The following is a 13,710-nucleotide window of genomic DNA, read 5'->3' on the forward strand; positions in this document are numbered from 1 at the left end:
TCTGCCTGTGACTAGTCGCCTGCTTTTGCCGCAAAATCACTACACAATTTCAGTCGCTGTCAGAAGAACAATCCCACCACCCCTCTACTTACGCCCAAGGAAGCCTTAAATGCAGCGTTCTTCACAAAATTAAATGCGAAGGCTATCGACGACACCCAGTTATCCACCAAGTCTTGTACTAACCACAAGGCAACACCTTCAGCGCCTGAACAAGTGTGAAAAATGATCCACCCCACCAACGCTGCTCCTAGCTACAAACCACTCCTTCATCAAACCAAGTGGAACAGCATCCCACATTTGCCACTATGTGTTGATTCACTGTCGCCGTGAAAGCAGAAATGAAGCGAACAGACTATGAGAACGGCAAAATCGCTGGAGTAGTACCGTAATTGTATTTTCTTCAACGAAACTTGGTAGCGATGCCGCCATTATAGTGCCCAACTCCACATCACGTTGGAGAAAATATACTCGCCAAATATTCCCCAAAAAATCTGGTTTAAGGTGGGTTAAGTAACAGTTGGTTGCAATCTGGAATCTCATTACGGCTGTTTTATGGTTCATTTACCTCAAGAATTTCAAGCGTAAATTCCCTAACTACCAAGAGTTATGCAACCTCCTTGCCAAAAATTACAAAACCTCCTAACTGGCCATGAATCCTCATTGATTTACTAGACTTGTGTTCAGCCTGTGAGTAACCCTTCACTCACGCCAAAAGCCCACTACTTCTGCCGCAGTTTCAAACGCTACCCGATCTCCGCGCTACATATCCGAAGAACAAAGCCGCTGCTCCTAGACTTTCGCCCTAAGAAGCCTTAAATGAAACGCCCCCTACGGAAGCAATTAATCCCGACTCCGCTTCAGACCAAAACCGACAAACCCTAACGACATCGCCCTACCAACCAATGACCACCGTGCCTCCAACTCCCGAACGGACCATAAAACACCGCCTCCAGCGCCTGAACAAAGGTGATACATCACCTCCCACACCGACGCCGCTTCTAGCCGCAAATCACACCTTCACCAAAACATGTGGAGCTAACCCCACGGCCGCCACCAGGTGTTGCCTCTCTGCTGCCGTGGGATTATAAAAGAAGCGAACAGCACCACAATCGTCGGCAAAACCGATTCGCGCACAAGTGAGCCCCAAGAATATGCAAACAGTTGTATGCACACTAAGAGATTGTGATGATTGACAGACGAGTTTCAAGCCGAGGGCAGCCACGCCTACTGGGACTTAAATAGTAGATGAGAAATACAAGCGAAAAATCAAACATTTAACCAGGGAGGAGGAGGGGGGGGGGGGGAGATTAAGGAGAGAAAAAGGAAGGTAACCGCAATCAGTGGTGGAGAAAGAGAGGGAAAATGGATGAATGCGGAAGGCACGAGGGGATCAAGTGACAATGGAAAGCAGATTTAGAGGAGGCTACAGTGTATTGGAAACAGAGAAATAGACAGACTCGAGAGATAGGTGTACTAGAAAAATATACACGTACATCTTTAGTAATGAGGCGTAAAAAGCGAACTAAATAAGGTGTTGGATGGGTGACAGACAACCAAAACGTACAACCACAAGCGCGCACGCATAAGTGTGTGCGTGTGTATGCATGTGCCCACCTCGGGAGAATGTGAGTCTACCTGCACCACGGGGAAATTCAATTCGATAGCCGGCAAATGACAAGGGTTGGGTTTCAAATTACTATGATAAAAGCGAGAGTAGCACGAAAAAATTAAATTCTTTAAACTGCAACCGAAGCCTGCTTAGATTTCTTCTTGAAGGTTGGGAAGCGAAAACTGCCCCACTTGCTCTTCTTCTTTCCAACTTTGGATTTAAGCTGAAAGAATATAAAAACTTAGTTGATTAAACTGTGATGAATGTTTGTGAGACAAACTGGTGGAGGCTTAAAATTACAAATAAAACTCAAATAAACACTTATATACGTGACTCAACCCAGTGCTGCCTTTGCAAAGCATGAATGGCAAGTAGTGAAGTTACAACTTGGAGATAAAACGGGCCGAGGTACCTCCTCATCGTCAGAAGCTGCGCCGTCGATCGGTTCGAGGGTGTTGCAGCTGCGAGCCGAGTAGGTGACTGAAAGGAGGGGAATTGGTTAAAGCACAAACACTACATGTGGTGGCTGTACTGCAACCTACACCAACGACCGCAGGTGTACGTGAAATGCCCATTGAAATGTTAAAACCTCTCCTCCAATTGCTCACAACCTGTCACGTCACAGCACTACCGAGAGTGAAAATTGGAGTGTTTCACGCCGCTAGAACTAATGCAAGTGCCATTCGTATAAGCGGGCACTAGATGGCAAAAAATGGCATAAAGCCTGAAAGGGGGAGAAAAAAGCGTAGTGCAGTACCTCGCAAAGATGTTTATTCACACACCCTAACGCTCTTCCAACTCTCAAAAAATCACCTGACATGTCACCAATGTCAATATTTAACCATTTTGGTTGACACTTTGGCTGAACATTAGCGGAGTCAACTGACATAAGCTTATCCAAACAAAACCAAAATAAGTAAACAAAACAAAGTAAGAATGCCAAAGGATACAACCCTCAGGCCCTAGCCACAAAGCCGTGTGAATGCGGTTGCAAGTGTACAGGGGGTCTGCGCTTTACAGTCACACCAACCTACCTAGATTCCTTGCGTGTGCGGGAAGACTGGCGCTTTTGCTTGCCAAATCCGATCTCGCTATGGGCGGTGTTCGGGGCTCCTCGATCAATAACTCCGACTTCTCATGACGCTCCTTCAAACCTGTTCAAAACAGATAGGGGACACAATAGTGGCACCTACACCACAAGTCGTGTGCTTGATTTCTACGAGGCAATTATGACAAACAAATTGCATACGATTGTAACTGTTTTACAACTGATGATGGTGAGTTTGAGATTTTACTCGAAATTAAAATAAAAATTTTAACTACCAGTTTTTCATAGGAGATTAATGTCCTGATGGTGAAAAGTGAATAACCCACTGCGGTCACGTCGATGGTCGTACTTCAGAACATTCCCTAATCAACTAGCAATTATCAGTTCACCCTTCTGCCGTCGAAACACCAACCAACGAGCCCAACCGAGAATGCAATGACCCCATTGAGTGAGGCTGATGGAAAACACGGTACATAACACCGACCAACGTCTTAATGGGACGATGATGTAAGGAATTTACACCACCTCACCAGACACAAACATGGTTTAAAATGCCAGAAATGTGACACAAAAATTCAATAACAGCATACAGGTTCGAGGTGTGGTCATGAAAACGGTTTACTTGATGCAAAATGCACGAACTCACCAGCAAATCAAGTGCTCTCTAGTAAACATAAGACCTAAAATGCCAATGGCAATCGCGGACACGAGAAAGTGACTGTAGTAGATGTCAATAAAGGTGTGACGCAAATTAACTCATGAGCCAATCGACAGTACTTTAAATGGGAGTGGGATGTAAGGAAAAAAAAACAATCAACCAAAACAGCATCCAACGTGATGGGAACCACAACTAGGACGTTTGCAATGACCGACCGGTGGTGACACAGCGTGCCTACGTGACTTTGGCGACAACGCCGGCCTTGAGTTAGACCAACATAAACAATGGAGCAGAGGGCAATGTTTTAAGCCAAGTTCCGAAAGGGAAAAAATACTTAAACACCACAACATGCCGCTGATAAATGCGGTTATTGGTACTGGCTGAAACTAAATTTATAAATGAGCGTTCGGCCATTGTCGTGGGACGAAATGTGCGGATCAGAATTCCGCAAATCAACAACGAAACACAAGCGACAGACTGGGGGTAAGTGACAAGCGCAAAATCGGAGTACGCGCCTCTTTGGAGACAGTTTATGCAAATGACGCGATGATACAACACAATATTAACAGTTGAGCTTATGCATGCAAGCAAAATAGCAGGATAGTGTGTGTGCAAGCGGGAGGTGGAGGAAAGGTGGCTTACGATTGCGCGATGAAAAAGACGAAAATGTCTTGCTGCGGCGCCCCAACTTTCGGGTGGAGGGTGAAGAGGGGGACAAGTTGAGAGGAGGAATGGCCGCGGCAGTCGGAAGCTCTTCCACACTTGCCTCCATATATCGGCCATTCATCGGTGTCGATTGATAGTGTTTGGGGATTTGGGAGACGAACAAATGGTCTGCATGGCAATAGTGCGTGACAAACGGCGAAAATAGACAACAAAAGCAGGCCTACGTACATGCACAATAACAAAAACAGTAATAAAAGCACGTCATGGAGGGTGCAGCAGAAGCATTCGATTAGGCAGAACCTGAGACAAATGAGTTGAAGAGGAAGATGACAACAAATTAGCCTACCAGTCGTCGTTTTAGACAGCCATTGGTTGCGTTGGACACCCTTTTCTCTGTTAGATCGTACTGTATTTGCGATCCTGAGGAGTAAAGGAAGATCAGTGCCGATCCCACTACTCAACAAAATCAAACGAATACGCAATCCTAGTTGCCTATTATAAAGCCCTCGCCTGGAGTTCCACTGCATGACAGGAACCAACATCCGTCTTGGAGTAGGGTTAAATTGTCAGCTTTATATCCGCCCAAAAGCGAGGATTTAGATGTAAAGAAATATTTTACGACTTAAATTAAGAGATCAAGGAAATGACTATAAAAAGCATTGGGATCGCTGTTTTCATTTTACACAATTCGGTGCTTGGGAGAGTCAAATTTTTTCCAAGTCTGCAAGGGGTGCAACGAGTGGAACCGAGCCATTGTCCGATTCAATAGGGGTAATTTACCTATCATAAAAAATGCCACGACAAAACAGCCGACTAACTCAGAAATCTGCCTAGCTCCCGCTTCGGTAGCTGCCGTCACGTCATCTATGCCACTGGTATCAGCCATTGTAGTGTCGGCGCTGAATCCAGTGGTGCAAATATTATCTGTCTGGTGTGGAGTTGTACCCGATCCCCAGTGCACCTCCGAGGGTGGACGACGCAGGAGGTTAGGATTGCGGTAGGCGTAACCCGTTCGATAGCCGGCGCTGTCAAGCATTCTCATCTGAGCCTCGAAATCCATCTCACCCACACCCCAACCGGAGAGATCTACAATAAAACGCCGTCAACATTACATAAACGACTGCTAAAAGAAATGCAGCCAAATGCAAAGTACTCAACAATTCCTACTCCATGGATGAGCAATTCGAAAATTACATAAAGTACACACGAGTGCCATAATATCACCTTAAACTGGTGAGTATACAATGCGAATCACAAGCGAAAGCATGGCATGCACGCGGAAAGGTAAAAAACGAAACAATTTACATCTGAAACGCATAAAAGGCGCTAAAATTCCCATATGAATCCAAGCCACCGTTTCATTCGCCTTGAAAAGAGAAAAAGCTAATGAATGCGCAGAAGACCGTAAATTGAGCCGAATTTAAGGGGAATAAGGTGACGAGGGAACTAAACAGGATTCATGCATTAAAGTAGGCAACCAACCGACAGTTGAACGTCGGATCGCGAGATTAAAATCTTACAACTAGCTGATGTCGTGGAAGTAAATCGCCATTGAGGAGTTAGAAATCGGCAAAACAGTGAAATTAAATAATAGGCGGTTCCTAGGGTACAAAGGTGGAATCAGAAGTGGGAGAAGGCAATGCATAGTCCACTAAATGGCATGAGCATACAAATGGTAGCGGGCATGCGTAGATGCGCACGGGTCGCAAAAACTAGTGGGGAAAAGGACTATGAACATATAAAAAAAGAATTAGCCACAAAGCCTGGTAAGGATAGATTAACACAAATTAAGGCTCTCACTGTTGTCAGATTGTTGATTTTGGCATGCATTTTAGCACGAGAACATAAAATCTAAACTGCAAGACAATCTAAATGTGGTAGTAACAAAGCGTGAGAAAGGCAAAAGAAGTATGATAATTGGTGACAATGGAAATGCCAAGAGCAATGGGAAAGAGGGCGATCGCACCAGTCACCCCACTGCTAGTCGATTTGGCACCAATTCCATTAACGTGGTCGTCGCCGTTGGTCTCGCTGTTGGCAAACACGTGCGACTCGGAGGCAAAGGGGATTGCATTTTGAGCGACAGCCTCGTGGGAGTCGCCTGATTGTTCTGGTGCTTTTTCAGCTGCATTTTCAGCATCACTTTTTGCAGGGGTAAGGACAAATTCACTGAGCAGATTGGGACCGCATCCCAGCTGAAGAAGTCGCATCTGAAGGAGATTGCGGTAAGGCGTAAAATTGTACGATAGAAACTAGTGGGTTAAGAAAAACAGTAGAATCTACACAAGAAAGTGAACGTTATGGCTAAGATACGAATTTACTACACCTCGAAATCAGCGCTTCCAAAAAATACTAAAATAAATAACCTCTTTTGTCGTGAAACCTGGGTTGATTCTAAAAAATGAAAAAAGGGGGCAATTGTACGAATGAAAATGCACAAAAAAGGGACTTTTAGGTTAAAAGATCATCAATAAAGGACTAAAGTGTTCTTTTTAAAGCTTCATCAAACCTTTCAAGCAGACTATATCTTTAGTGAAACTACCCAGTTTTAGGCTCCAAATCAACCTAAGACCAGAGGGCTCAATAATTTAGTACAGGTGGTCTAGAAGCACACCTCATCAGAAGAAAGGCACACACAAGTAGCGCGCAAGCGGATATGGCCAATAACATAGTCGGCCCAAATCAGAATGAGACCGTGAGTCACAAAGCAAGCGCAGAGACCAGTAAAGGAGATAAGTCGTTAACAGGGTAAGTTAGGAAGGGGAAGTACGGCGTAATCACAGTTCACTGTTGGGAGCAATAAAAAAAGCAATTAAGGTGTTTGGAAATGATGGGCAAATACATCAATGAAAAGCAACTGCGGGATAGCACGTAGGGGCCAAAATACAACCGTGATTACGTGAAAGTGTAATGCCTATTTGAAGACGTCGGAGTCAAGTACCGACGTAAATGGTACCATATTTTTCGATTCGGTAAGACTCGCTTAAGGAAGTAGAACCATCAGAATCAACCACTGCTAAAAGAGACCACAGAAGTATCTTAAAATGTACTACTGCACTTACCTGAGTTTGACAGGCGCTAATAACTCGCTTCATGAGGTACCAGGCCTCAGGTATAGTAGATGCAGCCACCGTGACACCCTTATTGCGTAGAAAGAGAATCTTGGCATTGCCCAAATCTGCACGTATGGCATCGGCCTCAGTGGCGTCTGTAACGATTCCAGCGTAGTCATGGTATCGTACACTGGGTAGTAGTTCCAGTGCCTCCGGGCTGACTGGAAGTAGGCCCGATTTGATACAAGAAACCTTTAAATGGGTAGTAAATAATGGCATCCCCGTTTTTCACGTAATCACCAAAACTCCAATTTGTAAAACATAATAAACCTCCGAAAACCTGACATAATTAAGCGTGACTTTTATGACATGCTAAGCACAGTAAAAGGCTCACCGCGACCACATCGGGGAGATGAAGGTGGGCGACACAGTTGATATCACTGCGAGTGCTGTGAACGGCCGAATGCAAGTTCCATCCAGCCTTGTTAACGCCCAGCACCGTGCTTCCGGAATCCAAAACACTGCCTACACGAAGGAAATAAAATTCAAGCAAATGACAGTCCACAGAATGGCACACCACGGTAGCATAAAAAAGCACGAAAAGTTGTAGGCGGCCTCATGAGCCAAAGTTTTCATTAATGATAACTTCAAAAATGCCGTCAATCACTCGTGGGTGGGTTCTAATCAGGCCGTGCAGAGATGTCGGCGGTGGATACAAAAGGGGCCAGATGTGGCTCGATGATGGATGAAAATACACTAGCGGGAAGATGTTGGGTCCAACTCGGATCTTCTCGCACTAGGATGTGTGCAGGTATTCGAGACTTAGTTTTAACCGACTATGCGATTGCAGTAGTTTTGAGAGACGCTACTTTGGATTCCACAAAAATTACACTCCGTAGCACAATCGAGAGCACCTATCGCGTGACACAAAATGGCAGATGGAGAGGGCTTTGAGAAAAGAAGACGACTTAATTACAATTACTACCAATACGGTAGGAATATGCGTAGTACATACTACAGGTTAATCCATGCTGCTGCATAACGGTAACTCCATTCGTCAAACATTTAGTCGTCTCGACCGAAGCCAGCGCCTAATAAGCAATTCAACTATCCCCAAGACAATTTAGCCCTCTGCAGTCACATTATGAGAGCTCAAAAGACTGCCATCCATATGAGTCAATGAAAGGTGATAGGCATTCTATGCGGTGGCATGCGAAGACTACAATATCGTGTTTCGCGTGGAGTTTCTGGCTTCGCCAAGCCTGCACGTGACGACGCCGCCGATCGCGGCTAGCATAACGTGACCCATACATGTCAGGCCAAATGCACATTTGGCCTCACAAACAGATAACAGAGGAAGAGAAAAACAAGAACTATGTTGTTGGAGCCGTTTCTAATGCTAGAAAAAAATAATTGCAAACTACAGCATACACCACCAATGTGACCGGCCGAAAATGTTTATTCGCACGTTGGTGCCCTACGAGCGCATTCACAGGAGAAAGAGTCGACTTCTAAGGTAGCTGAAGCGCAAAACAATCCTTTAAAAAGCTTGTCTGCATAACCTCGGACTACGAATACCTTGCATTGCACAACTGCTTAATAAAACTACCATGATTCCGTTAAAATTGCAGAAATTTACAAAAAAAAACAAATGTATGCCAAGTTGGTGCTGAAAAATTAGCAGTCGGGTAGGGAGCAGGGGACAATTTCAACACGGAAAAACTACACACAGCTGTTTGCATCGCATTAGAGTTTGACACTCAAAGCTCTGGAGGGAACTAAAGACTCGACCATTGAAATTAGATCTGGCAAAACAACATGCAATAGTAAAATATTTCATCAAAATTAAGAGTAGCGGTAAACTTGGCGGTTTCACGGTCATCGTTGAAGCCTCTTTCGGAGAAGGAACGTTCATAGAGATGAAGGCATCATGCAACCAACTACCCACATGGAGTTAGATACAAACCCATCCAGGAACACTATTTGAGTAGCAAGCCACTTTAGGGGCTGCGGGTGGGGTCACTATATAAACTTAAGTGCCCTAAAAACCCTCCGGAGCGCACTCAGAAAAAAGATGCGCTTGCAGTGCTAACAATTAGAACTAACCAAACATGGTAATTGCACCTGATATTTTACATACTAAGCCTTCATTAGAAGAACATTGATAAAGCTAACACCATCATTGAGTGGAAAAAGCTTAAATTTCCTAGTGCTAAAAGTTTTGAGGTAAAACCAACTTCAATTAGTATAAAATTGGGCAGGAATAATAATAATGTTTCCTCCCAATAGAGCAACAAACTTGTGAAACAATGCATTAATCAAATGCGAGTTCGCAATACATGCACTTTTGAGGTCCTGGTTCTTTGGTCCCAGCAAGAATCAAAATAACGCACGAAAAGCACCATGATTCACCCTATGGTCATCTAAACCCCAACACAACTAATGCATCATGGCAAAATCTATTTCAACATTAATCCTAGTAAAACACCAGACTCCACAAAATTTTTACAAAGAATCCGAAAACTTAGGCTCAAATATGTCGGTATACAACAATAAAAAGCTCTAAGACAAGATATGGGCAAAAATTGGCTGAAAGAGCAATGGAGATAAGGCAACACTATTTACACAAATCTAGATCCTTGAAAGCCCAACAAAGCTGGGAAAATATTCCGTTAGATGAACACTAACGCTTACAGCCACCAAGGTATCTTATGAGGACATTTTACAAGATTACTCAAGTCTCAACGAAAAAAAAAACTCAATAAAAATATGTGGATGCCAAGACAGTTGTGGTATACGCAGCCTATGAATACCACATGCCAAAAAAAAAACTGCCTAAAAATCGACAAATATTTGACAAGCAAAACTATGAGCCCTATTAACGGCTTCACGCCCTATTCTCGCCCTCAATCTTCACACAAAATTGGGTAATGTGAACACTTACGATTCTTAATCAAACTTAATAAGGCTAGGTACAACAATACGAGGAAGCAGTATAACCGCAAGTAGCATACGCATTTAATAGTGATAAGCATTACCTTGACTATTTACTTTCACCAGAGTCGACGCCTGCACCTCGTGGTAGAGAAGTCCAAAAGGGTTGACCAAAAACTCGTCTTCTGCGCACTTTGCCTAAAATAGAAAAAATAAGCTATTACCGAGTGGGAACTGAAACGTTCGTGCAAACTTTGCTAAAAGGCCCGAGAGTGCAGGCTTAAATACATCAGCATGTAAGGGGCAATGAAGGGGTTCAAGGTTACGTAAAATAATATCAAATAAAATCATTTCTCATTTGGAAATCAATACAGACGTGAATCATGGAAGCAAAAGCGCAAACATCATAAACTATATTTACCGATATTTGATTGTAAATTGAATTCGTCCACCCGTTCAAATCGATGAGATGACAAAGCGCTGCCAGTTGGCAACGAACCAACCTCTCCTCGCGTGTGTAACGGATCGCCTCATCACCTCGTAAGTCGTTTATAGGAATCGTGGGCGTATTCCCTAGGGATGGAAGAACGGCATCAAGAATGCAAGACCACTGACCTGGAAAGAGGGTTAAATCGGGAGATTTAAAGTGCATTAGGGTTAAATACCACCGAAAACAACACACGCACAAAGCCGCCACCGATAACGGTAAGAGCCTCTAAAGGCACAAATCACAAAAACCACAAAAAAGCTAAAGCGTTGCCAATAAAAGAATAAAAACATTTTGAGGACAAATAACAACACGACAACCGGAAATCGCATCCCACAAACGAAGCTTACAGAGCAAGCAGTAGATAAAACTTGGAAGACGAAAATGATCAAGTCACCTTTAAAATCATGCATTGTCCCTCCCCTCGCGTGCATATTTAGAAACTCGCTAAGCTGTTGCAAAGCTCCACTCGTGTTAAAGGCAGAAGAGAGAATAGTGCTTGATAACGCGCCTCCCAGCGCGTCAGATTGCTTGGAGGGAGGACCGAGCTTCATATCGGGACCATCACCAGATGTATTCATCAGAGTTGCATTCTCTGTCATCTTATACTTTAACAGGTATTATACACAGATTTACGCCAAATCGAATGGCACACGCAAACAAACCATGAAAACTACTGTTTTGGAACTTGCGGTCACCGGCATGTTTCGAATTGCTAAAACAAAATACTGGCTACTTCGTCTCGCCACCTAAAGTAGCTTAGAAGACTTTTTAGGGCAGACATAAAAGTTTTTTTTATTCAAATTTTAAAGGGGGCAATACAATCAATTTTACTCTCTTAAACAAATGCTGCTTTTTACATTATTTACGTCCGGGGCCCTTTTGTTCTTACTATTATAGCTTTACTTTTATTCATTGTCTACTCACTCATGTCGTTAAACATAGCTAATATTTTTACGACCGGTAACCACTTTTTTCATAAACAAATGCGTGCAGTTGCATCGACCCTAGTCTGCACTGACGTTTTTCTAAGCCAGTGTACAATGGAATATCTTGTATTGAAAGGCTGGGAGGTTCTTGGCATGACCCAAAGTTCATACTGCACAGATGAAGTACGACCCATAGTGGTTGAATTGCCTGTGCTCTTAAACAGCTTATTCAATCTCTACATCCTGTTACACATAGGACAACCTTAGGGTCTCATGTAAATACAATGCGTATAATTTATGATTGAATCTGGTCACATTTACACACTTCAACTTGTAGATAATGACATCAATTTTCAGTGTTTTTCCTTTTAAACCCATCCAAATGAGTCCTAAGGTCCCCCCTCGAAAACAAGTTTAAGGACGCAGATTACGTCGGACTTCACTCCGCACCAGCTCCTTATGCATCGTCATTTATGCACAATTCTCCCAGGTACCAGCCAGGCCTAATCTAAAATTTCTCAGTAACCCTCTTAGCTGTAGAGTCCTGCCAACTCCAAACGGTCGCCATACACCCGCCAAAGTAAATACAGGCTTCAAGAACATTCTCCAAATAAAGACATGAACCAAAGAGCCTTATATTTGCCCCATACGCGAAGCTTATCCAAATGATGAGAAAAACCACCGCATTTTCAGATATTCATTTGAAGAAGAATCGACTAGATGACTAGTATAACTGTCATAATTTCAATGTCATGCTGGTAAAGATCTGACTTGTGTTAAAAGTGATAATATGCACGCTTATTGACATTCACAAAATAACAGGATAGGAAGAACGCACACTGGTTTAGCTAACAATGTGACTCGGTGACTCCATGGATTGCAATTTCAGAACAAGTGCTCGAGTGAATGCAGCAGCAGAAAGGGCCGCATAAGGTTGCCAACTAATTGAGGCTGCGCCTGCATCAGTTCCTTGGCGACCCTCGGCATAATCCGCAATGCCACGAACAATGAGGAAGGAAGCCACTCCACTCCCCAAAAGAGATTCAAGCACCTGATCAAACTCGGCGTCATAAGCCAGCAGATTCTGATTGACAGCAAATAAATCTCGGAAACTTTGGCACTGAGTCACCGCATGACCGGACCCGATGCAACCGAGACGGACTAGAGGGGGTGGAGGCATCTCTCCCGGTGGTTCAGGATGCTTCACATCCACAATCATCTCATCTCCAATCTACACAAATGGAACAACCAAATGATATCACCGGTGTGTCTGAAATGGCGACGATGTATATCCCGCTTCAACTACTGACCTGAATTTTGAGCTTATCGGTCTCAGCCGGCGGTCGGTTAAAGTTGAATTCATGATCCTTGAGATTACTCAGCCCCTCCTTGATTATGTGATGCCAGGAGGTGGGATCAACTTCGAGTAGGACCTCGGCGCAGTTCAACAGGAAGGAATTTTTGGGGGCAAATTTCTTGTGCGTGAAAGCCACCTCTTGTTGCTTCTGTTGGTTTGTATCCCCGTCCGCAATTGACGAAGCGTTACCATTGAAATAGTCAACTGCCTCGCAGAAGATGTACCATGGCTGGGATTTATTTGGGTATGAACCCTCTTTACTCGGAGCCGAGACCACAATGTCGCCCAGGCGTGAATGCTTCTTGAATTCATAAACATGCGGCACACTGCCACCCACTCCACAGAGGATTACGTGCTGAATTGACTGAAATGTACCTGGCAGGAATGCACAGACAGGTAAAACACGAAATCCAAAAATGCAATCAGAAATTGATTAATGACAACAAAAGACGATCATGAATCTAACAAAACGGCAACATAAGGTGGTTTTAAGGAAAGCTAGCTGACCAAGAAGACGGGTGGTGATGCTACCGGACGATATCTTTGCTTGACGCTCCCAACCAACCATGGGTAGCTTCACTGAGATCACTTTCACTGAACCGATATAGCCGATGGTGTAGACGTTGGAGTCACCTAAGGAGGTAGGTTGCAGACGTTACTACCAAGGCTTCTTTTCGATGACGATTAGAAAGCTGGCTTTCACTAGGAAAACATACCCTTAGTCTCATATCTGATGTAGGTGGTTTTACGTTCGATCAGTGAGTCCACTGCCAACTTCTCGCACAATAGGTTTGTTATGATTGCAACCGTTGGTTTCTGCTCATCCGAGATGGATTTTAGCTTTGCAGCACCGGCGATCACCTCAACTGTTATAAAATCAAAAGAACTTCAATGGATTTAGGCGCTGAAAAGGAGCATTATTGTCAACTTTTTGTAAATAGGCAAACCTTTAGTGGAGGACATTAGAGC

At 43.8% G+C, this 13,710-nt stretch overlaps 1 protein-coding gene across 1 annotated transcript in view; it reads right to left on the reverse strand. All coding sequences in view use genetic code 11, as the record gives it.

The window, feature by feature from the left end:
* Window positions 1-1,736: 1,736 nt before the first annotated feature.
* The window catches only part of EGR_08562 (Alpha-adducin), a gene marked incomplete at both ends in the record, with an annotated part of 17,419 nt that continues 5,445 nt past the window's right edge, over window positions 1,737-13,710 (reverse strand). Inside the window, 16 exons of the mRNA XM_024497811.1 lie at window positions 1,737-1,832; window positions 2,022-2,089; window positions 2,644-2,763; window positions 3,958-4,149; window positions 4,328-4,401; window positions 4,800-5,067; window positions 5,948-6,191; window positions 6,927-7,286; window positions 7,429-7,559; window positions 10,073-10,166; window positions 10,390-10,583; window positions 10,853-11,063; window positions 12,238-12,615; window positions 12,695-13,116; window positions 13,249-13,374; window positions 13,458-13,607. Coding sequence (XP_024347792.1) covers window positions 1,737-1,832; window positions 2,022-2,089; window positions 2,644-2,763; window positions 3,958-4,149; window positions 4,328-4,401; window positions 4,800-5,067; window positions 5,948-6,191; window positions 6,927-7,286; window positions 7,429-7,559; window positions 10,073-10,166; window positions 10,390-10,583; window positions 10,853-11,063; window positions 12,238-12,615; window positions 12,695-13,116; window positions 13,249-13,374; window positions 13,458-13,607 — 3,128 coding nt within the window. The remainder of the gene's footprint in view (window positions 1,833-2,021; window positions 2,090-2,643; window positions 2,764-3,957; window positions 4,150-4,327; window positions 4,402-4,799; window positions 5,068-5,947; window positions 6,192-6,926; window positions 7,287-7,428; window positions 7,560-10,072; window positions 10,167-10,389; window positions 10,584-10,852; window positions 11,064-12,237; window positions 12,616-12,694; window positions 13,117-13,248; window positions 13,375-13,457; window positions 13,608-13,710) is intronic.

Source organism: Echinococcus granulosus (assembly GCF_000524195.1).
Source record: "Echinococcus granulosus chromosome Unknown EG_S00110, whole genome shotgun sequence".
In the NCBI taxonomy this organism is placed as follows: domain Eukaryota; kingdom Metazoa; phylum Platyhelminthes; class Cestoda; order Cyclophyllidea; family Taeniidae; genus Echinococcus; species Echinococcus granulosus.